We start from the raw sequence: 24,383 nt of genomic DNA, 5'->3' as shown, positions 1-24,383 counted from the left end.
GAATCTATTGTATCTATGTTGAACATATGGAAGGCTCTCGTCCCATGCACATGGATGTTTGGAGTTGTACATGCACAAGATATGCACAACCATCTTGTTGACCAACTTTCTTCCATTAATAGAGCCAACAATCCATCATAAACATGGTTTCGTAATTATCATTAAATAGTAATGTGAGAAAGTGGTTTTGCTTTATATTAACATGATTAACAAGTGAGTCTAATATAATATTTATTTACTTTTTCATTGATTTAGTGGCACTTTGAAAAAGTTTGAAGTGTGGTTGTAAAGCTTGAATGAGCTAATAGGAACATCTTTATAATTTGATAAAAGCAAAAGGAGATTTAAATAATATAATCTCACTAAAAAAATAACGTTAAAAATAGGTACCTAGTACTTTACAACTCCCTTTATTATAAAAATAACTTACTACTTTACAAATCCCTTATTACCTGCCCCTTCTGGGATGCACGGACTATTGTAATCGTTTCTCAGCTTTTCATTATTCCCTGCACAAAACCAAAGTTAATCAATTCAATTTAACCTAATGTTTTAGATTTATATATTATAAAGCACTTTTTCATCTACCTATTAGCTTCATCCAATATTTTTGTCAACCAATAGAGGTCTTATTTTGCCTCATGTCAAGGAAAGACGTACTAAAACTTAGAATAAATGTCAATTGATACAAAGAGTTTCATAAAGTTTTCAGTTTATGTTAACTAATGCTAACATTAGTTAGCAAACATTTTATGTTTACCAATTAAGAGTATATCTTTAAACATGTATCTTTATGTTTAAAAGGTTGTTGAGGGTTTACACATGGCTCACACTTGTTTAGACACCATACTCCTCCTGTCTTCACTTCACTTTCTCTTTGCCACCCAACCTTATATCACAGCGTACCAAAGTCTGGCTTCATTCAATTTCACACTCAAATGCTTATGATTCTCATAGCAGGATGCTCGAGGAATAACCAATCCTGCAAGTAAGAAAGAACTAATCTTGATGGTAAGAAACAATTGCATCCTTTTTTATGATTTTATGGATATTTTGTTATGATTTCTTGCACAGTAAATTTTCATTTATGATTGAATGGGAATTTAGTCTTGCATAGTCAATTTTCATTTATGATTTAATGGGAATTCAGTGCTCACCTTGTGACCAGATGATTCAAGGAAGAGTAGACATAAAAATATTACAGATTATAGCACATGGAGCCATGTACAGGAAAAATATAGGGAAAATATCTGACAAAGTGACATTGAAACACAAAGTTTTAAAATATGAGACACCTTACCAAAAGACAACTTTCAATGGTGAATCACATATCTATTTCTACAAAAAAGTTGATAAGTGTCTCATGTTTCAAAGGCATTGCAGTTATCCAAAAGGATCATCATTAATCTATATGGGAGAGTTCTTTAAAGATAAAGTAAACTATCAAATATATAGAAAACATATAACAAACAAGATATTAAACGCTCGAAAAGTAACAACTGTTAAAAGTCAGATAAATTATTAAAAGTTCTAGTCCAAATTGGGCAACTTGTCATTCAAAAAAAACCACAAAGAATAAGATCATTTTGAATGGGCATGCCACCTTCCATAGACTAGGAGGAAAGATCATATCAGAGTTAGACGATAGGCCTGATGACATTGCAGCATATAAATCCTTTACACGAAGAGGCTGAGAAGATCTTAGAAGAGCCCATGCTATAACATCCCTTGTGCCTGAACGATGAATCCCCACGCCAATAAGGCTCTAAACAACTGACATCCAAAGGGGGCGCATGGAGAGAGGCAAAAATAAGTCCTCCCCATCCTTCCAAACAGGGGATGTGTATGACCAAGATTTAATCAACTTATCCCACGTAAATATACCCTTTGAGTGGAAAAAGGAAATCAATCTAGGAGGGAAAGAGGAACCCAAACCATTTACTATTGAATCAAAACCAATGAGGATGCTTGAGCCCGAGAAAATCCTCCACCGTAAATTTTCCATGAAGAAAGGTTGTATATTCCTGAAGCTTAACCAGATAGCAGACCCTCTTTTAATGCCAAAATATTTCCTTTTGTACCAAAACTCCATGCTTCTTCCTTTTAAATATTTTCTGTTGATGACTCTGCTTCACGGACCCTCGCCATAGATACCTCTATGAAGAGATTTGCAAAGGAGGGCTTTCCCAAATGTCCTCATATGAATAAGACCCCAGCCCCCTACCTTCTTCGACTTGGAGATAGATTCCATCTTTACTAAATGAATCTTTGACTGATAAGATCTTCCTCCCCATAAAAAATTGGCAGCTAAAGAACACATTTTGTGAATAACAGAAGCGGGGAGAAGATAAAGGTGGGCCCAATAAACCGCCAGTTGAGATAGAACGGCCTGCACCAGGATAAATCTGCCAGCTAATGATAGGAATCTCGACTCCCATCCTGATATTTTTTTGTAGAAGCGATCAATTAACCATTGCCAATCCTGTTTGTGATTGCCTTTTGCTTTCAGGTTAAAACCCAGATATTTGAAGCCTTCCTTAATCGATGCCTGGTTGATGCCGATCAGAGCTGCAATCCATTGAACGATCTCCATATTAGACTCATTGTGATACAGCAAAGATTTGTCCCTGTTGATGACCAGTCCAGATGCTGACTGAAACTTTTCAAGGATATCATTTAGGCAATACCAGGTTGCCTTGCAGAGCATGGCAAAAATGAGGACATCGTCAACAAAGAGATTATGATATAGGAATATATCCTTGCAGATCTTGATCGGCCTACATCTTCGTTCTGACACAGATTTGTTGATCTGAATGCTGAGAGAGTTCATAACTAGGATAAATAGCAGAGGGGAGAGGGGACAGCCCTGACGAAGTCCCCTCTTCGCTAGGAAAAAGGATGATGGAATTCCGTTTATAATGACTCAATATTTAACATTTTCGACACACGCCATTATCCAGTTGATACCTTATGATCTCAGCCCAATTTTGGCCAGCAGGATTCTTAAGAAGCCCCAGTCAACACAATCATACGCTTTTTTCAAATCTATCTTTAGAATAGCCGCCTCAATATTGTTTGACAACATTGAGAATAAACACTCCTGAGTCATAGCTACAGCATCCAGTATGTTCCTGTCTTTTAGAAACACATGCTGATCCCTTGTGATAAAGGAGTTTAGAACAGGCTTCATCCTCTCCGCTATGATTTTTGAGATGATTTTAAACAAAATATTGCATAAGGCAATAGGCCTGTAGTCATGAAAAGAATCTGTTCGATCCTTTTTCGGAATAAGAGCGATGAACGTGGAAGATAAGGCACTGTTGATATTTCCGGACATACGGGAAGCCTCCACCATCCCCAGCAAATCCGCTTTGAACATATCATAAAAATGTGAGAAGAATTCAATTGGCCATCCATCTGGCCCGGGACTTTTGTCCTTTTTGAAACCTTTGATAGCAGCTTGGAGCTCCTCTTCCATTGTGGGCTTAAAAAAATTATCATTTGCTGCCTCGTCGAACATCTCTGGCATCGAATCCATAGCCGATAAGATATCATTAATGTTACCTGTTGCCTCTTATATTGGTCCTGAAAGAACCTTGTAGCTTCTACAGAGATATCATGCTGAGAGAAAAAGTACCCTCCATTACCATCTTCGATCTTCCATATAGAGTTTTTTCTCCTTCTAGCATTTGCAAAATTATGAAAAAACTTTGAGTTCTGATCCCCCTCCCTTAGCCAGATCGCTCTGCTTTTAAGCCTCCATGAGGCCTCTTCCTTTAGCAACAACATTTGCTTCTTTTTTTCCAAATTTCTGATATGATTCTTTTGCTCAAAAGTCATGCAATCTGGATTTTCTGAGTTGATAAAAATTCCTATCTCATTTTGGATATCTTTCAGCTCCTGTTTATCCCTCTTTTTCTTTCGTATTTGCCAATCCTTTGCTACAACCCTCAAACTTTGAATCTTTTCCCGGAAAGTTGTGAAAAGGGCCATATCAGATTCTTGTAGTTCCTTCCACTTTTTTGTTATAGATTCATTGAAGGATTGGTCTTCTAAAAATATCTTATTAAACTTAAAGGAATAACCCAACCTATAGTCCTTTTCCCTCCATTCAAGGAAAATAGGCCTATGATCCGAGGTGAAATCATTCCCAGTGTGAGAAAATGGCATACCCCATTTGGCGATGATGCTAGCATTAATAATAAAACGGTCTATCCTTTTTGCAATGTAGGCTTGCCCCGTCCTGCTGTTATCCCAAGTAGGCATCAATCTTTCAGGCATGATATCCACTAAGTTCCTACTTAGAAATTCCTTTCGGAGTTTGTCAGCCAGAGGATCTTTTTTCCTGCAATTACCGCAACACTCATCAGGTCTTAAAGTCACATTTAGATCTCCCGCTATCATCAATGACTCAATTTCAAGGATTTCTGAGGCAAACAACCTTTCCCAGAAAGGGAGCCTATTCCTGTAAGGAGCATAAACATTCAGAATGTTGAGAACAAGAGCGTGGCCCCTGATTGATGCCGAGATTAGAATTCCGACGCAACATTTAAAAGCCTTAGCTTTTATCCAGACTGGATCCCACAACACTGCCAGGCCTCCAGATAGACCATTTGCCTCAGTGGCAACCATAAACCAAGACGGAAACATTCTTCTAAAGAAAGCTAAAGAATCCTTACTTGAATGCATGGTTTCCTGGATAAAGATGATTTTAGGATGAGCTGGAAAGAAGATTTCTTTTAGCGCTAAAAATTTTGGGGATGCGCCCAAACCCCTGATATTCATTGAGATTAAGAAAGTCATTTTGAAGACTCTCCAGCCATGCATGCTCTAAGAGGCTGAGATTCAGATGAGTCCAGGATTGGAACTTCAACGAGGGATAGATTTGTAACACCAAAATCAGAGACAATAGATCTACCTCTGAAATGACGACTGCCACCTCTTTGCTTCTTTATAACCATGATATTCTTTGCGGAATTTGGGCTGATTGATGGATAGAGAGGGGAAGAAGGTTTATGAATGGTTAAAGGTTCAAGTTCCGATGGATTCCTTTGAAGAAAGAGATCTAAATCACTATCGAATTTATTGATAGGCGATTCAACAGGGGAATTGAAAGGAGTAGGTGTATGCAAAGGTTCCTTTCCTTTCGGCAAGCCAGCAAAAGGATTAGCAGGAGAGGGAGGAGAAGAAGAGATTAGGATGGGATGTGAACCTACCACAAAATCCCCCTGTATCATAGCAGGAGGAGAGGGCACTGATTTCTCCTCAATAGGCTCGGAAATAGGAGGACATTCAAAAGCCGGCGCGTTGAGAGCCTCGGATTCTCCTTGAGAAGTTTGTTGTGTGCAAAAGGGGTCCGGGACCTGATTGTTTAATTGATACTCATGATTGCTTACATCTTCTGAGAGGAGATCAGTTCCGGAATTTCTACCCTGTTTAAAACCATACTTCTTAGTCCTGCGGTTAAAATGAAGACTGCAATTTTTGATAAGATGGCCGGTCCGATGACACAAAGAACATCTGAAGGGTATACCCCAGAAATCAAGCCTTTGGCTGATTTTGACACCATCCCAGGTTATCTCGATATGGTCCAGATAACCTCCCTTATAAGGTTTTTCAATCAAAATCCACGCAATCCTTTTATCTTTCTCACCTCTACACCAGGGATCCACATAGATGAACTTACCAATGGAATTCCCAATCTCAGAAAGGGTTTCAATTGACCATAATTCTCCACGCAAAGTGGTTAACATGCGGGCCATCAAATGGTAGTCCTTAATGTATAGAATACTATTATATGGAAAATAACAGTATTCTATACATTAAGGACTACCATTTGATGGCCAGCATGTTAACCACTTTGCTTTTGTTTATGCTATGATGTAATTTAGTTGTGTGCCTATAGGTTGATTCGTTGAAAGAGAAGATGCAGGGTACAAATTTCAGTTTCTTCTATGCATGGAGACATGCCACAAAAGAAATCCGATGCACGCAGAATTTTGTGCAGGCACAACCCTTATTTTAATCAAAACAGATGTTTGGGCTCCTTGTCTTAATGTTCAGCAAGAAATTTCTCGTTCCTTTTGTCCCTTTCTTTATTCTTTTTCATTATTTCTTAGTTGATTGAATTTTTACTTTTGTGTATATCATCAGGTTTCCTTGGTGATAAAACTATCATCTTCCTAGCAATCGTGAACTTTACATTCATAAAATTGGTCACTCAAGTCGTTTTGATTGAAAGGTATGACAAATATTTAAGTATTAGGGGTTTACGCAGTGCATTATATTAGATATCGTTTTTGGGATTCAACTGCGTTAAGTAAGTCATTAACGTATGACCATTTCCATGAGAGGTAGTCGTAACTGACTAATTTCTCATGATTTTTGAATTGTTCACTTAGCACTCATTGCACGCAGATGAACAATTCAAAAATCATGAGAAATTAGTCAGTTACGACTACCTCTCATGGAAATGGTCATACGTTAATGACTTACTTAATGCAGTTGAATCCCAAAAACGATATCTAATATAATGCACTGCGTAAACCCCTAATACTTAAATTCAAAAAGAGTGAAGGGATCTCTACTTGAATGGTTCATGAGGCACAATACTTGCTAAGGTTCTGCAAATGGGGTAGTAAGCTAAGTGGGCTTGATTGTGGGGAAAACTCCACAGTTAAGCGCGCTTGAGCCAGAGGAGATCTGGGATGGGTGACCTCACGGGAAGTCCTGGTTACCGGGTGCAAGCCCCGGAAGTGACGATTGACGATATGTGATTCATTTCACTAGTTTCAATCCCACTTCTTCACCCTTGTGAGCATCACCTGATGCAATGAGTGCTAAGTGAACAATTCAAATATCATGAGAAATTAGTCAGTTACAACTACCTCTCATGGAAATGGTCATACGTTAATGACTTACTTAACGCAGTTGAATCCCAAAAACGATATCTAGTATGACAAATATTCAAGTTATTTGATTTTTGCTAGAGAACTAGAGGGTGTTAGTTACTATCCTTAGCTCTAGCAATAAATTGTTGTTTGAAATGATGATATAAGGATTCCAAGAGATATTAAGCAGTAATATAGTGCTCAAATACATGAAATGCCCATGAATGTGGTGAATCTGATCTAAATAGTGCAATTATTCCAGCATGTAGTTTGAGCTATAAGTTGAGTATTAATGTCTGCTTGATACAGAACATGTTAAACTTCCTCTGCATTTGTGGCATTTGCCCTACATTTCTTCAAACAATGTTTTACAGTGGCAAGCATAGTGTATCTTGGTGTTTTGCTTTCCAGATATTGTATAGTTCAAATTTCATATAAGTCTATTATTGTTAAATTAAGCTTCACAAGGGCTGAGATCCTCCCTAGCTCTCTAGAAATACTACCATAAAACTAGTTATGAGACGATAGACTATTGGCATTTCACATAGAACCGTGCTTCTTTTTTCTTTTCTTTTTTCTTTTCAAGAAATTCGAAAGCTTTTAAACATCTATGGTACAAATTTCATTGTGTGATCAAACCCGCAAAAGAGAGTTGAAATTCATTGATAAAAATAACCATTATCATGTCTAAATGTGGTCACATCCTACAAAGAGTTAAAAATAAGGGATAAAAGAAAAAAGAGATGTCTACTTTAAAAGCATCTATCTTCTTCTCTTTTTTCATTCAATTTAAATTTATATATTTTTTATAGTGAAGTTTCACTAGAATTTGTTGATTTTCCCCTACTAAATCTAGCATTTTTATGATGGATAAGAAAGAAACACGTTGTAGAAATAGACAAAATAGGAGATCAATGGAAAAAATAGTATTAGAAATAGATAGATAGAATAAGAACTATGGAAAATTAAGTCACATTTAAGGGATGGAGTAACCTTTTCTATTTTCTTTTTTTCCATGTCAATTGACAACTTGACATACAGGAACATCAAAAACATGTTTTAGCATAGCAATGTTTCTTATGTGCTTGTAAATCTCTTTGAAAACTTGGCCAAATTGGCCAAATTCTTATATTTGTATTTGTACATAATCTATTGAAAATTGACTTGTTTTGTTTTGCAGTTATTCCATTTGGATTTTGACTGGAAGATGTCTATAAGGTAGGTTTATTTGAGTGTAAACCAATTGATTTCTAATTGGTTTCATTATCAAACAAAGGGGATTGGGGATTGATATTGTTTGCTTGCTTTCTATAGAAACTTTTTGTATAAATAGATTGTATTGATTTTTTGGCACCTCATTTTGCGTGAATGCCATGTTCCAGGTACAGTGCCAACTGCAGTCTAGTTAGAAGCAACAAAATAGCAAAGTGAGCAGCTAAGTGCATCTAATGAGCCTAGCCTAGCTATGACTGGATCGACAAATGGCATCAACTATTGTTTGTCTGCAAGTATAACTAGTTATAGGCACTACCCTTAAGGAAAGGAATGGTAGTTATCGATAAGGACCTTTTGGGGCGACCTTCCTTCTATCAATGTGACTCTCAATGAGACTCGAAAGGACACTTCCTCCTATAGAAATTTGATAGAATTGAAACTTCTCAAGAAATTTAATCCAAAATCAAGAGACACAATTCTACTCTACTGATCTGCGGAATGAAATCAACAATTTAGAACAACATGCATAGACATGCAATAAGAAAAACCATAAATACATAGTGATTTCTAGGGTAACTCAACTGGGAAAAACCCCTCAAGCCTCTTTGCATTAACCAGATGAATAGAGAAACTATTACAATTTCCTGCTCCATCTCAGAGCTCAACCTGCAAAAGAATAATTGTTCTCTATGCCCAATGATAGACTCTGGGAGCAAGAAGATGATATCTCTCATATAATAAATGATTATGACTCTCCATGAAAAATTGACAGAATTTAGGTTCTACTTCGTTATTGCATGGCAATATGGTTGTCCAGTTGAAAGGTCTATTATTTGGTGTTGATGTTGAGTTTTGTCTTTTGTGAAACATGCCAGTCTCCACATAAGTATCTAGTGATTTCGTCATACAAGTAAATGGTGTGAAGTGTATTTTACACAAGGTAAGCACATCATATTTCACTTCGCTCTCTATATTTTTTGCTAGTTTTGTAACTAGGCATGATTGTAGCTATTTGTACAAAACTAAAAATTTCAACTTATCTTAACACTAAATGTCATGTTTACATTTGCAGTTTCCTCCACTTTCAAAGTGTGGCTGATTACAGAGGTTAGCTATAGAGGCTTGTGATTTTGAGAATGATAAAATTGAGCTCCAGGATTTTCCAAGGAGTTTAGAGGAAATTGATTTTTGTGATGAGTTTTTCTATGGAATTATTCTCACTGTTGGTGCCTTCAATTTGGTTGTTGTCTGATGTGCTGCAGAATATCAAGGGCCAAATCGTCATCAAGGGCCAAAACATAAAAATTTATGCCATATAAACTTGTTACTTGCTACTTGAGAACATTCTTTGACATTTTCCATGTTAAGCACCCAACTAGGACATGCTTTATAGATTTGTGTGCTTACTAATTATCCATAGCTTGTGAGATCACCCAGTGCTCCACCAGACCAGTGATTGGTTGAGTCTCTAGCCAGCTTGAAGAGTGTGGTATTTGATGAAATTTTCCATTCTGAGGGAACTTATAGGGGTTCTTGATCACTTCTATTTAAGTTCCCAGGGATCCTTGATCACTTCTATTTAAGTTCCCAGGTATCCTTGATCACTTCTATTTAAGTTCCTAGGGATCCTTGATCACTTCTATTTGAGTTCCCAGGGAAATCCTCTAGACCTGAAAAACTAAACTTCAATGAATTCAGATCACTACAACTACTCTCATTTTCTTGATCAATTCATAGCACTATAGATACTCTCATTTTCTTGATCAGAGAATTCTAAATCTTGTCCCAGTCCTAAATTTTGCAGTCTTGAGAGTGGCTTTTACTTTCTTCAATTGCTTTTACTTTTTTCAATTTTGCATTCCAGAGAATGGCTTTTACTTTCACAATTGACATGAGCATAGACTTGTTGCTTCATAGCTCCCCTTGTTTACATAAAAGTGTTAAAATTGTTTAGACCTTCAAACAATTTGAATTATATGGTGGATAGATTTGGTATAAAATATATTGTTTATGTAACCAAAAGCATAATTTGACTAAGGTGTATCATAATCTCAAAGTAGCAACTTTTAAAGCTTTTCACAAAAGTTTTCAAATAAAACAATTTGAATAAAATATTTATTCAATAACCCTTCAATCATAACTTTGTTATATTGAGGATATTATAATTATACATACAGGGAGGATATTATGTATTTAGTTTTGCATTAACTAGGTATTACTTTCTCTTTGACAAAAAAAAATTGAAACTTATCTAAAGTTTAACATTATAAATTGAGATTTATTATTTTCAACTAATATTTAAATTTATTTATTTGGAATATTATTGGTTCAAATCTTTCAAATCTTATTATGTAATGATGGAAATGTATGATTTCAATGTACTCCATTATTAATTTAATTAATACAGAGTATTGTATAATCTTATCAATCTGTAACAAATATTGTCAAAAATTTATGCATTTATTCATCATTAAGTACCATCAAATTAATATCCATCAGCATGAACTATAGACTCAGTACAAATGTTTAGCTGGTGAGAAATAATGTTATGAAACCAGCTCAAGAAAAGATAGAAAAGATAGATCAACGCCTTAGAATTCAGCCTCTTCGAGGGGGCAACCTCCTTTAAATTACATAAATGAACAATTCTTGGATGATACAAATGACAAAACCTCATTTCTATATATAGGAGTCTAAGGAGTCACAATATAATCCAGCCGACATAACAATAATAATATAAAGCCACAAAAATAACAATAGAGGGATTCTATGGGGCACAGAAATAACAACATGGGGGTAATAGGGGCACAACAATATAAATAAGGGGTATAACTACAATAGTAATGGGGTAATCACTAGTATTATAGGGACCCAACATGTCCCTCTCCTTCAAAAAAGTGTTGTCCTCAACGCTTGAGTAGTTTTGGATACTTCTGCATAAAATTCTCATCCTCCCATGTGGAATCTTCAGCGGATAAGTTCTTCCACTTGATAAGATACTCTGAAATTGATCGATTTCGTAGCTATCGAGTTCTTGTTTCTGTGACTGCTTCCGGTTCCAATATAATTTTTCCTTCCTCGTCAAGTTCTGGCAATATTGTTTGAACTGGGAGCTTGTCGCCTATAACGTTCTTTAAACATGAAACATGGAAAACTGGGTGCAATCGAGAAGCTGCAGGAAGCTACAATTTGTATGCCATAGTACCAATCTTTTGCAACACCTTGTATGGACCATAATACTTTGGTGATAATTTATTATCCTTCTTAGCTTGCTTTAGGGACATTTGCTTATATGGTTGTAGCTGTAGGAAAACCCAATCACCTACATCAAAACTTCTTTCACTGCAATGTTGATCTGCCTGTTGTTTCATTCTATTTTGTGCCAACACGAAGTTATCCTTTAAGAGTTGGAGGACTTGTTGTTGATGTTCGATGTGATGTTCAACTGCCTGAACCTTAGAATTTTCTCTTAAATATGATGTGATGGATGGTGGATGATACCGATAAAGTGCCATAAATGGGGTCATTTTTGTTGTTGTATGGAAGGAAGTTTTATACCACCATTCAGCCAAAGGCAACCATTTGACCCATTGTGTTTGTTTATCAGATACAAAGCAACGAAGATATCCTTCCAAACATTTTTTTAATATCTCAGTTTGCCCATCAGATTGAGGATGATAAGATGAGCTATGAGCTAACTGAGTACCAAGACAAGAAAATAATTTTGTCCAAAAATTTCCAGTGAAAATGGGATCTCTGTCACTTACAATAATCTTTGGGTTTCCATGTAGCTTTTGAATTGTTTCCATAAATGCAGTAGAAACTATATTGGCTTTAAATGGATGTGATAATGCACAAAAGTGTGCATACTTGGTAAGTCTGTCAACTACCACCATGATGACACTCTTTCCCTCATAATTGGGTAAACCTGTGATAAAATCCATTGAAACCTCCTCCCAATGTTGGCTTGGAATGGATAAAGGTTGTAATAGACCCGGTGTCTTAATTGTTTCAAATTTATTTTGTTGGAAAACCAAACATTCTGCCACAAACTTTTGAATATCTGATTTAAGGCCATCCCAAAAAAATTCCTTCTTAACCCTGTGGTAAGTTTTTAAAAATCCTGAGTGCCCTCCTAAGGGAGAAGTGTGCAATTCCATAAGAATATTTTGTTTTAGCTGGGAATTCTTACAGAGGTATAAGCGATCTTTGTACCATAATGAATCATTTTGCCAGCTAAATGTATGAGACGTACTGGAATCTTGTTGTAGCTTTCGAATAAGTGCCCACACTTCTTCATCATTCTTCCATTCCTCCCTTGCTTCGTTTATCCAATCTGGTCGGATAATAGAAATGGCGCACAATAATGCTTCCACATCCTCATCCTTTCTTGAGAGTGCATCTGCCACCACATTTTGCTTCCCTTTTTTGTAGATGATTTCAAAGTCATAACCCAACATCTTTGTGACCCACTTTTGTTGCTCTTCAGAGGATAATCTTTGTTCTAAAAAGCATTTAAGGCTATCATGATCCGTTTTTACCTTGAAGTGTCTTCCCATTAGGTAGGGTCGCCATTTCTTAAGTGCATGGAGTATTGCCAACATTTCCTTCTCATAAATAGCTTTTCTTAAAAACTTTCCCTTGATTGGACGACTTTCAAAAGCAATGGGTCTTTCATCTTGCATTAGAACAACACCAATTCCATTTCCTGAAGCATCACATTCCACAATAAAGGTTTTTGTGAAGTCCGGTGTAGCTAAGAACGGTGCTTGGCACATTGCCTCTTTAAGATGTTCAAAGGCCTTTGTTGCTTCCGGAGTCCTGGTCTAGATATTTCATCTCTATGTCATGTATCTCTTTTATGATGTCAAGGTCATGTAACGGCCTATGTTGGTTTCCCCACTATGCCTGGGATGAATGATGTAATGTTCATGTCTTATCATGAGTAAACTCTTAATGTATCTCCACATGGTTAGGTAGATGAGTCAATATTGGTATATTCCCACTAGGTTGGGTGATGAATGTATGTATTGAGTCTTTTGGTGATAGGAAGGTCTTCTATGATGTATAAGTCCTTGTTCTTCTTGAAGAACATCTTTTGCAGATCTTGCCTACAGTCAAGGGGAGCATGAACAGCACAATTCAGCAAGAGCAGGATGGATAGATTGGTACACTTTGGCATACACAAAGGGGGAGCACATTTGGAGATTGCAGCAGGTACTCAGGGGGAGTATGGACAGCAGAAGGTATACCAAAGAAGAGGATATCCTGGTACGCCCTTTGCCCTTGATGTCAAAGGGGGAGAGTGACTTGGTGTGGTGGTTGCCATCAAGTCCAAAGGGGGAGATTGTTGGCATTATGATTCAAGTGTTGTCCTTGATGGCAACTCACTCAGAGGCTGGTACAGGTGCTCAGAGGTTGGTACAGGTGGTACAGGTGATGGCAACTTAATCAGAGGACAGATCTGAGTATAGCAGGCCAAGACAATTCATACACGCAGGTTCGTTAAGCCCAAGTCGCGTGTACATGGTACAGGTGCTCAGAGGTTGGTACAGGTGGTACAGGTGATGGCAACTTAATCAGAGGACAGATCTGAGTATAGCAGGCCAAGACAATTCATACACGCAGGTTCGTTAAGCCCAAGTCGCGTGTACACGCAGGTTGGCTTCAGTAAAAGCGCGTGTATGTGAAAACGTACCTTTGGTCCATGGCGGTTAGTCCTTGGAAGTTGTGCCTATGGTTTTGGACCATGGCGTCTCGACGGACGTGTTGATCCCTAGTTTTGAAGTTGATGGTATTGTGTTACTATGGTTTTGGACCGTGGTATTGTAAAGGGCCTAAGGCTATATAAGGAGAAGATCATTAGGCAAATGTAGGTAAGCAAGGTGCAAGAGTGTGTGAGTGATGAAGATCTGAGGAAGTGTGAGATCCAAGTGCTGGTTATGGGTTGGTGATCTGAACCAAGGTTTCACTCATGTGGAGGATGATGAATGATGGAACGGGATCTCAAGGCTTGGAATGATTATCTTCATATGGTTTGCCTGTGGATAGATCAGATCTACTGACGCATGTTTATTATTATGATCTGGGTATGTTTTGATGTCTGATATAGCTGCAGAGTTATAAGTTAGAATTTGCAGATCTGTACGCGGGTTGGCTTTGGTAAAAGAGCGTATACACGCAGGTTGGGTTCATCCAAGTAGCGTATACAATGTGAAGTATGATATTTGAAGATGAAGTTGGATCTGGTTGTTGTTATGTTGTCTGGTTGTTGTTGACAGGGTTACAGTGATTCAGAATTGGGTGTTTCAGTGTTTGATGATGCAGGTTGTTCTACAATGATGATTGTTTCATGGATCCAGTATGAAAATGTATGAAACGTGGTCCCGGGAAGATCGTAGGCCGGCACCTACGTACTGGTAAACATATCAGCCAGTACAAGAGCCAAGGGGGTTGTAGCTCCCTTCCAGGAGCAGCTGGAAAACGAGTGAAGGTTGTAGCCTTCTGTAGGGTTGGCACCTACGTACTAGTAAATGGATCGGCTAGTACAAGAGCTATGAAGGTTGTAGCCTTCTGTAGGGTTGGTACCTACGTACTTGTAAATGGATCGGCTAGTACAAGAGCTATGAGGGTTGTAGCCCTCTGCAGGTTGCAGCCTGCGTGCTGGTAAATGACTGCACCAGTGCATTGTAAAAGAAGTTTCTTATTAAAGAAGAAAGAGACGAATTGCAGCAGGTGGTTTTCACCCACATTGGGTTTCCACCTTATATCATGGTGTTCATGTGTGTGGCTCTTGTGTGATGTTCTGTTCTGTTATTCTGCACCTGTTTACTGTTAATATGCTTAATAATGATCTGATGCATTTACTGAAGATTAAGCTAACTGAATTATAAGATCTCTGGATATACGCGAGTTTCATTAGACACAGTAGCGTGTACACGCGGGTTCACTTAATTGAAGTAGCGTATATGTTTCTGAGCATGAAATTGAAAAAGTTTGATTGATCTGATAATACTGATTCACCCCCCCTCTCAGTATTATTTCCAACAATTGGTATCAGAGCGGGTCCTTCAGAGAAGCTTGATCGCTTGAAGGAGATTCGTAGAACAATGGGGAAGAAAGCACGTCAGAAGAAGAAGACAGCTCAAAGGAACAATGACAACCTGTCGTTGAGTGGAAGTAAGAATTCAGATCCTGAATCACCTCAGAATGAAGATGGACAAACAAATGAAGTATCAGATCAAACCATAGATCAACAAGATCTACCTAGCAAAAAGGAGAATGCCCTCAAAGAAGAAATCATCAAATTAGAAGATCTGTTGGAATGTGCCTCCAGAACTCGACAAATGCTGCTAGCACTGAATAAAGAGCAAGAAAACGAGATCCTCAAACTAAGGCATCAGTTGGATGAAGGAAGGAAAGCTGAAGAGACCTTGAAGAAGCAATGTCTAGACAAAGAAGAACAACATCAAGTTGAGGTAAATATCTTGAAAAGTAAATTAGAAGAAAAGGATAAACTATTACGATTTCAAGATAGTACTAAGATCTTGGATGATATTCTTAGTAGTCAAAGGTCCCCTGCTATCAAAACTGGTCTTGGTTTTCATAAGTCTATTGAAGGTGAATCTGGTTCACAAAGTAAGACAAGAATCTCTCATGCAAAATCTGAAAGGCTCTACAAGGAGATGAAAGGTCAACCTCATCAACAATCAAGGAAAGAGACTCCTCAAAGAAAATCTTTTACTCCTCCCATGAATAATGTTGAATGTTATGTATGTCATAATCTTGGACATGTTGCAGCCATATGTAGAAAAAGAAGGTTTCAAGACCATCATGCAGAAAGATCATCACATTCAAGGTACTTTAATGGATATTGCTTTTCTTGCAATATGTTTGGTCACAAAGCTGCTGATTGCTATAGGAGGAATATGAAACATGTAAGATGCTATGCATGTAACAAGTTTGGACATAGAGCAAAGGATTGCAGGAACAAAGCTCATGATAAGAAGAAATCATCAACATGCTTGAAGATATGGAAGAAGAAGGAAGTTCAGCCAGAAAGATGTGGCACAGCACAGACATAACAGACTCAGGGGGAGCTGAAGGCATAGAACTTCAGTGTTCTAATTCTAATACGCAAGTTTCATGAAGCAAATCCGCGTATATACGCGAGTTTCACACTACAAAGTCGCGTATATGTCAGTTTGTGAAAAAGCAGTGGGGACAGACTCAGAAAAGGGGTCTGATATGATCCAGTCCAGTATATGTTCTGTTGGTTAACAGTTACAGTCTGCTGAGGATGTATGGAAATGTCTTGATACTTATGGCACAGGCTCAGAGGGAGCATATACTTCAAATAATGCATTGTTGGCATTATGGTTAGAAGCTGTTGATAAAGTCTATGATACATCTTGCTGTTTGATCAAAGGAATGGTATTGCAGGCTGATGCTTATGGTACAGATCGTGATGCTGCTGGTGGCCCTTCATAAGTCCTGGTCTAGATATTTCATCTCTATGTCATGTATCTCTTTTATGATGTCAAGGTCATGTAACGGCCTATGTTGGTTTCCCCACTATGCCTGGGATGAATGATGTAATGTTCATGTCTTATCATGAGTAAACTCTTAATGTATCTCCACATGGTTAGGTAGATGAGTCAATATTGGTATATTCCCACTAGGTTGGGTGATGAATGTATGTATTGAGTCTTTTGGTGATAGGAAGGTCTTCTATGATGTATAAGTCCTTGTTCTTCTTGAAGAACATCTTTTGCAGATCTTGCCTACAGTCAAGGGGAGCATGAACAGCACAATTCAGTAAGAGCAGGATGGATAGATTGGTACACTTTGGCATACACAAAGGGGGAGCACATTTGGAGATTGCAGCAGGTACTCAGGGGGAGTATGGACAGCAGAAGGTATACCAAAGAAGAGGATATCCTGGTACGCCCTTTGCCCTTGATGTCAAAGGGGGAGAGTGACTTGGTGTGGTGGTTGCCATCAAGTCCAAAGGGGGAGATTGTTGGCATTATGATTCAAGTGTTGTCCTTGATGGAAACTCACTCAGAGGCTGGTACAGGTGCTTAGAGGTTGGTACAGGTGGTACAGGTGATGGCAACTTAATCAGAGGACAGATCTGAGTATAGCAGGCCAAGACAATTCATACACGCAGGTTCGTTAAGCCCAAGTCGCGTGTACATGGTACAGGTGCTCAGAGGTTGGTACAGGTGGTACAGGTGATGGCAACTTAATCAGAGGACAGATCTGAGTATAGCAGGCCAAGACAATTCATACACGCAGGTTCGTTAAGCCCAAGTCGCGTGTACACGCAGGTTGGCTTTAGTAAAAGCGCGTGTATGTGAAAACGTACCTTTGGTCCATGGCGGTTAGTCCTTGGAAGTTGTGCCTATGGTTTTGGACCATGGCGTCTCGACGGACGTGTTGATCCCTAGTTTTGAAGTTGATGGTATTGTGTTACTATGGTTTTGGACCGTGGTATTGTAAAGGGCCTAAGGCTATATAAGGAGAAGATCATTAGGCAAATGTAGGTAAGCAAGGTGCAAGAGTGTGTGAGTGATGAAGATCTGAGGAAGTGTGAGATCCAAGTGCTGGTTATGGGTTGGTGATCTGAACCAAGGTTTCACTCATGTGGAGGATGATGAATGATGGAACGAGATCTCAAGGCTTGGAATGATTATCTTCATATGGTTTGCCTGTGGATAGATCAGATCTACTGACGCATGTTTATTATTATGATCTGGGTATGTTTTGATGTCTGATATAGCTGCAGAGTTATAAGTTAGAATTTGTAGATCTGTACGCGGGTTGGCTTTGGTAAAAGAGCGTATACACGCAGGTTGGGTTCATCCAAGTAGCGTATACAATGTGAAGTATGATATTTGAAGATGAAGTTGGATCTGGTTGTTGTTATGTTGTCTGGTTGTTGTTGACAGGGTTACAGTGATTCAGAATTGGGTGTTTCAGTGTTTGATGATGCAGGTTGTTCTACAATGATGATTGTTTCATGGATCCAGTATGAAAATGTATGAAACGTGGTCCCGGGAAGATCGTAGGCCGGCACCTACGTACTGGTAAACATATCAGCCAGTACAAGAGCCAAGGGGGTTGTAGCTCCCTTCCAGGAGCAGCTGGAAAACGAGTGAAGGTTGTAGCCTTCTGTAGGGTTGGCACCTACGTACTAGTAAATGGATCGGCTAGTACAAGAGCTATGAAGGTTGTAGCCTTCTGTAGGGTTGGTACCTACGTACTTGTAAATGGATCGGCTAGTACAAGAGCTATGAGGGTTGTAGCCCTCTGCAGGTTGCAGCCTGCGTGCTGGTAAATGACTGCACCAGTGCATTGTAAAAGAAGTTTCTTATTAAAGAAGAAAGAGACGAATTGCAGCAGGTGGTTTTCACCCACATTGGGTTTCCACCTTATATCATGGTGTTCATGTGTGTGGCTCTTGTGTGATGTTCTGTTCTGTTATTCTGCACCTGTTTACTGTTAATATGCTTAATAATGATCTGATGCATTTACTGAAGATTAAGCTAACTGAATTATAAGATCTCTGGATATACGCGAGTTTCATTAGACACAGTAGCGTGTACACGCGGGTTCACTTAATTGAAGTAGCGTATATGTTTCTGAGCATGAAATTGAAAAAGTTTGATTGATCTGATAATACTGATTCACCCCCCCTCTCAGTATTATTTCCAACACACATGTTTGGATCTCATAAAATGGAAAGTATTTGATATCACATTTGAATTAATTTACTAATCAAAAGAATTAGCCTAAATTCATTTTAAATATTTAACATTTTCTTTTGTTTTTTTTAATTTTGTTTTATGCTAAGCTACCAACATTTAATATTATGAATATTTTGTATTTATATCTATTTCATTAAAACCATTTATTGTACATGGAAAACATGTGCATACATTTAGTCTTTGTACCATGCAAAAATTCAATAGTTTAATTTTAATTTAGATATATTTAAAATAAGTGGAAGGTACTAGCTACTATGTAGCACTTGTTTATATGAGAATAGTATCTCCCTATTCAATAAAACTTTTCAGTTTCAAATTATTTTGTTATTTTCAATACTATAGAAATCATTTCTTTACTAATTAAACTAAACATAAAAAACACTCTTAGTATTAGAGATTACTTTATTAAGTATTAGTAAAGACCATATCATAAGTTATCATGAATGTAGAAAGGAAAAGTGCCAAAAGTATGAGTAAATACCATGTCATAAACTATTATGAATGTGGAAAGGAAAATTACCAAAATGATGTTAACTAGCAACACATATGTACCTTATTCCTCAAAATGGCCATTCTTTTATATCTTCATTACCTAATCTATCATACCACCAACATGAAATTCCATAATTTTATTAGAGGACACAAGTTAAAGAAAATTATTGCCTTTATGAATTACAAAAAAATGTAACGAGATCCTAGTATGTAACCATATCAAAATAGCACATAAACATAAGAAAAAATAGATCAACGAATAGATAATAAGCCACTTAAAGGGGGGAACCTCCCTTTACATCACATAAATGAACAATTCTAATTATAATTAGGGCTTAACAATAATAGTGTAAGGGCTAAAAAATAATAATAGTGGGTCTCAACGGGGCAGAACAATAATAATTTGGGGGTTATAGTAGTATTATAAGGAACTAACATGCCCCTCTCCATAAAAAAGGTGTTGTCCTCAACACTTGAGTAGTTTTGGATGCTTATGTATGAAATACGCATCCTCCCATGTGGAATATTGACAAGGTAAGTTCTTCCACTTAATCAGATACTCTGAAATTGATCGATTTTGTAGCTATCAGATTCTTGTTTCTGTAATTTGTTTAAGCTCCAATTTGATTTTTCCTTCCTTGTCAAGTTTTGGAAATATATTTTGAACTGCAAGCTTGTCACCTATAACCTTCTTTAAGGGTGAAACATGGAAAATTAGATGTACTTGCAAAAATGTAGGCAACTCTAATTTGTATGCAATAGTGCGAATCTTTTGAAACACCTTGTAAGGGCCATAATACTTGGGGTGATAATTTATTATCCTTCTTAGCTTTCTTGAGGGACATTTGTTTATATGGTTGTAGATATAAAAATACCCAATCACCCACATCAAAACTTCTTTCACTACGATGTTGATCTACCTATTGTTTCATTTGATTTTGTGCCAGAGTCAAGTTAACCTTTGAGAGTTAGAGAACTTGTTGTTGATGCTCAATGTCATCTTCCATTGCTTGAACCTTAGAATAGTCTCTTAAAGATGATGTGATGGATGGTGGATGATATCCATAAAGCGTCATAAATGGGGTCATTAATAATAATTATTAAATCTCATCATTATAGTTATTATAAATAAATAAATTATTAATAATAATTGTTTATTTATAACATTAATTATTTATTTATTTATCACAATGAATAAATAAATAATTATTAGTAAAATTATGTAAACAGCTATTGTTAATAATTATTTTTGTATTTATAATAATTAATTAATTAACTAATTATTCACTTATTTAATTAATTAATAATATTAATTTAGGCTTTATAATTTATTTATTAGTTTTTAGGATTTTAGTCGACCCTCTTTTTGGGAATTTATTTTTGTTCTTTTTTATTATTTATTCATCCTCCCTTTGGCTCTTCTTTCATCCACTTTCATTCATTGTGTAGATGATTGATGCAGGAAAAACCGCCTAAAGGCAATTTCCCTGATTTTCATAATAACCTTATGTGAACCTGTGGATTATGGCCCACCTATACAAATCAGAAGTGTTTACATTTGTGGGTTTTAACAAAAACCCAACCAATCACCAAGCAGCGCTTTAACACATAATCCGCCAACGAACGTTGGTCCCACTCCGAACGCACAATACTAGACCTCAAATAAAATAAACTCGCATCCATAAACTTCTCGGGTTTGCTCAGGCTCAAGTCTTATCAGCTTCAATCTCCGATGTTGATCAAGACACACTTGATCCAATGGTCAGCAGTGATATCGCACAGATCACTTGCACGACGTTTAACTGCCCTTACGTAGCCGATAAGGAATATAATCCTTGGTCTATAAAATTTCGGGTTCGTTCTGAGATTAACATCCGATCACTTTATGACCCGATACCTATTGGATAACAGAGGCCACCAAATCCATGTTTCTTCAATTAGCGCACGGGTTAAAAATAGGCCTAACCCCCGCCGTTGACTGTGATCTAAGAGCTTGAAATTGCAATTGACGACTAGGGGTGAGCGCGGGTCTTCAACCACAATCAAGAAATTCTGACTCTCCTATCCCCGTGGTTTATTCCTCTGCCATTATTCTTCCACTGTTAATATCCATCGATCTAAACAATCCGACTTGTTCGCTTAAGATGGAATTTACGTCAAACACCCATTAACTCTGCCACACTCTGTTTAAACACTCACACACATATATCATATTAACGTTGGATCGCCATCGATCCTTACAGTGATCGATGATCGATCAATAACCTGTCACACGAAATTTAACTCTTCCAACACATACATCTGAACTATAGGTCAAACATACACATATACATGAAAATCCACATAACACATATATTTCTATTATATACATAATTCGATTACAAACTAAGGCATTTCAGCCTTAGACACAATTTCTCCTTAGACTACATTACATTCTCACTCTCTGTCTATGCTCTATATCTGTCTCTCTATATATCCCCCAATCAGAACATGCAGGTTCACAATATATAGAAATAACTATAGTATCATGGATCATTCTAGATCCATGATCTTCTCCTAAAATCGTTCAAACAAACTCCTAAACCTTTTGTTATGCATACATGGAAGATAATTACATTAATTCAAGTCTTCTAAAAACTTATAAATTCCATTAATTTAGATTATTTTTAACATAAAATTACTCCCGATTACATGATTGTCCACGTCTCCTCCTCCATAGCTCTGATTTTGACTTTTGATTAAGGGTGGTCGGATGCTCCTACATCAATGATGGATCCCCTTTGGGATTTGAAATGTCGATAAAATTCATGTAATACTATGGAGAATCTGAACTATCTTTATCCAGAAGATATCCTTCCACACATGTGTTCACCATCTCATTTTTCTCGTCAAATTGAGGATGATAAGTTGAGCTATGAGCTAATTGAGTACAAATACAAGAAAATAATTTTGTCTAAAAATTTCGAGTGAAAATGGGATCTCTGTCACGTATAATAATCTTTGGGTTTCCATGTAGCATTTGAACTATTTGCATAAATGAAAAATCAAATGTATTAGATTTTAAAGGATGAGATAGGACATAAAAGTGTGCATACTTGGTATTTCTATCAACTACCACCATGATGACACTCTTTCCTTCGGACTTGGGTAAACTTGTGATAAAATCCATTGAAACCTCCTCCCAACACTAATTTTAAATGGATAATGGTTGTAAAATACTTGGGGTCTTAATTGTCTAAACTTTATTTTGTTGGAAAACTAAACATTTAGCCACAAATGTCTTAATATCACATTTAAGGACATCCCAAAAAAATTCCTTCTTAACCCTGTGGTAAGATTTTAAAAATCCTGAGTGCCCTCCTATAGGAGAGGTGTGCAATTCCAAAAGAACCTTTTGTTTTAGTTGGTAGTTCTTTCATAGATATAAGCAATCTTTGTACCATATTGAATCAAGTTAGTTATCCAATCAGGTTGGATAAAAGAAATGGCATAGAGCAATGCTTCCACATCCTTGTCCCTTCTTGAGAGTGCATCTGCAATAATATTTTGATTCCCTTTCTTGTAGATGATTTCAAAGTCATAACCCAACATCTTTGTGACCCATTTTTGTTGTTCTTCTAAAGATAATATTTGTTCCAAGAATTATTTAAGACTATCATAATATGTTTTTAGCTTTAAGTGTCTTCCCATTACGTAAGCACGCCATTTCTTCAAATAATGTAGTATTGCCAATATTTCCTTCTCATAAATAGGTTTGTGTAAATACTTTCCCTTGATTGGATGAATTTCAAAAGCAATGGGTCTTCATTCTTGCATTAAGACAACACCAATTCCATTTCCTGAGGCATCACATTCCATAATAAAGTTTTTGGTGAAGTTTAGTGTAGCTAATATCAAAGCTCGACACATTTCCCCTTTAATATGTTCAAAGGCTTGAGATGTTTCTAGAGTCCAAAAAAAATGCATCTTTCTTCAGTAGTTTTGTTAGTGATGTTGCTATTTTCCATAATTATTTACAAACTTGTGATAATACCCCGTTAACCCGAGCAATCCTCGAAGATGCCTTAAGGTTGTGGGGATTTTCCATTCCTTTATGGCCTTAATTTTGTTAGGGTCTACCTTAACACTCTCATGAGATACAATATGACCCAAATATTGCACTTCCTATACCCAAAAGAAACAATTTGAGGGTTTTGCATACAATTGTTTCTCCTCCAATGGTTTGAGCACTCTATGAACATGTTGAACATGATCTTTCCAAGACTTGTTGTAGATTAGTATATCATCAAAAAATACTAAAACAAATTTTCTAAGGAATGGTTTGAAAATGGAATTCATCAAACCTTGAAATGTGGAAGGTGCATTAGTAATGCCAAAAGGCATGACCAAAAATTCATAATGACCTTCATGAGTTCTAAATGTTGTTTTTGAAATGTCTTATGTCTCATTCTAATTTGATGATATATTGAGTGAAGATCCAACTTGGTGAAGTAAATTGTTCCATGTAGTTCATCCAACAATTCATAAATGACAAGAATATGAAATTTATCTTTAATAGTGATCTCATTGAGCTCTCTATAATCTGGACACATACACCATGATCCATCCTTCTTGTGCACCAATACTACTAGAGAAGAGAAAGAACTTTGGCTAGGTTGAATTATACCTACCTCTAGCATTTCTGCAACCATATGTTCAATTTCATTTTTGTAGGCATAGGGATATTTGTAAGGTCTGACGATTGGAGGAACACTTCCTGGAATCAAGTGAATAGCATGATCATGACTGTGAATAGTTGGGAGACCTGTTACACTAAAATTTGTCACCATGACTATCTACAGTTAGTATGGCTCTATCAACTGTCATACTATCCTCCTTGGCAAGTCTCATACCTCTGCTCCTCATGTCAAACTCCAAGAAAGAGAGAAAGTCCTTTAAAAGTCAATTAACTTTGGTTACGCAGTTTCTCTTAGCCTTACCTGCGTGTATGCACCTCCAGTTCATAAAACCTGCG

At 37.0% G+C, this 24,383-nt stretch overlaps 1 protein-coding gene across 1 annotated transcript; it reads right to left on the bottom strand.

Annotated features, from left to right (window-relative positions):
- Nucleotides 1-2,131: 2,131 nt before the first annotated feature.
- Nucleotides 2,132-2,830, bottom strand: LOC149222432 (uncharacterized). The gene has a single exon (XM_089387597.1). The coding sequence runs from the start codon at nucleotides 2,828-2,830 to the stop codon at nucleotides 2,132-2,134; it is 699 nt and encodes a 232-aa protein (XP_089243723.1).
- Nucleotides 2,831-24,383: the final 21,553 nt, after the last annotated feature.

This window comes from Pinus tabuliformis, chromosome Q, assembly GCF_031772625.1.
Source record: "Pinus tabuliformis cultivar Carrire ecotype Pingquan chromosome Q, CPIR1, whole genome shotgun sequence".
Taxonomy (NCBI): domain Eukaryota; kingdom Viridiplantae; phylum Streptophyta; class Pinopsida; order Pinales; family Pinaceae; genus Pinus; species Pinus tabuliformis.
This window is presented reverse-complemented; position numbering and strand designations above follow the sequence as displayed.

Coding starts and splice junctions, on each gene's coding strand:
- LOC149222432 (XM_089387597.1), bottom strand. CDS start 2,830: ATGAACTCTCTCAGCATTCAGATCAACAAATCTGTGTCAGAACGAAGA.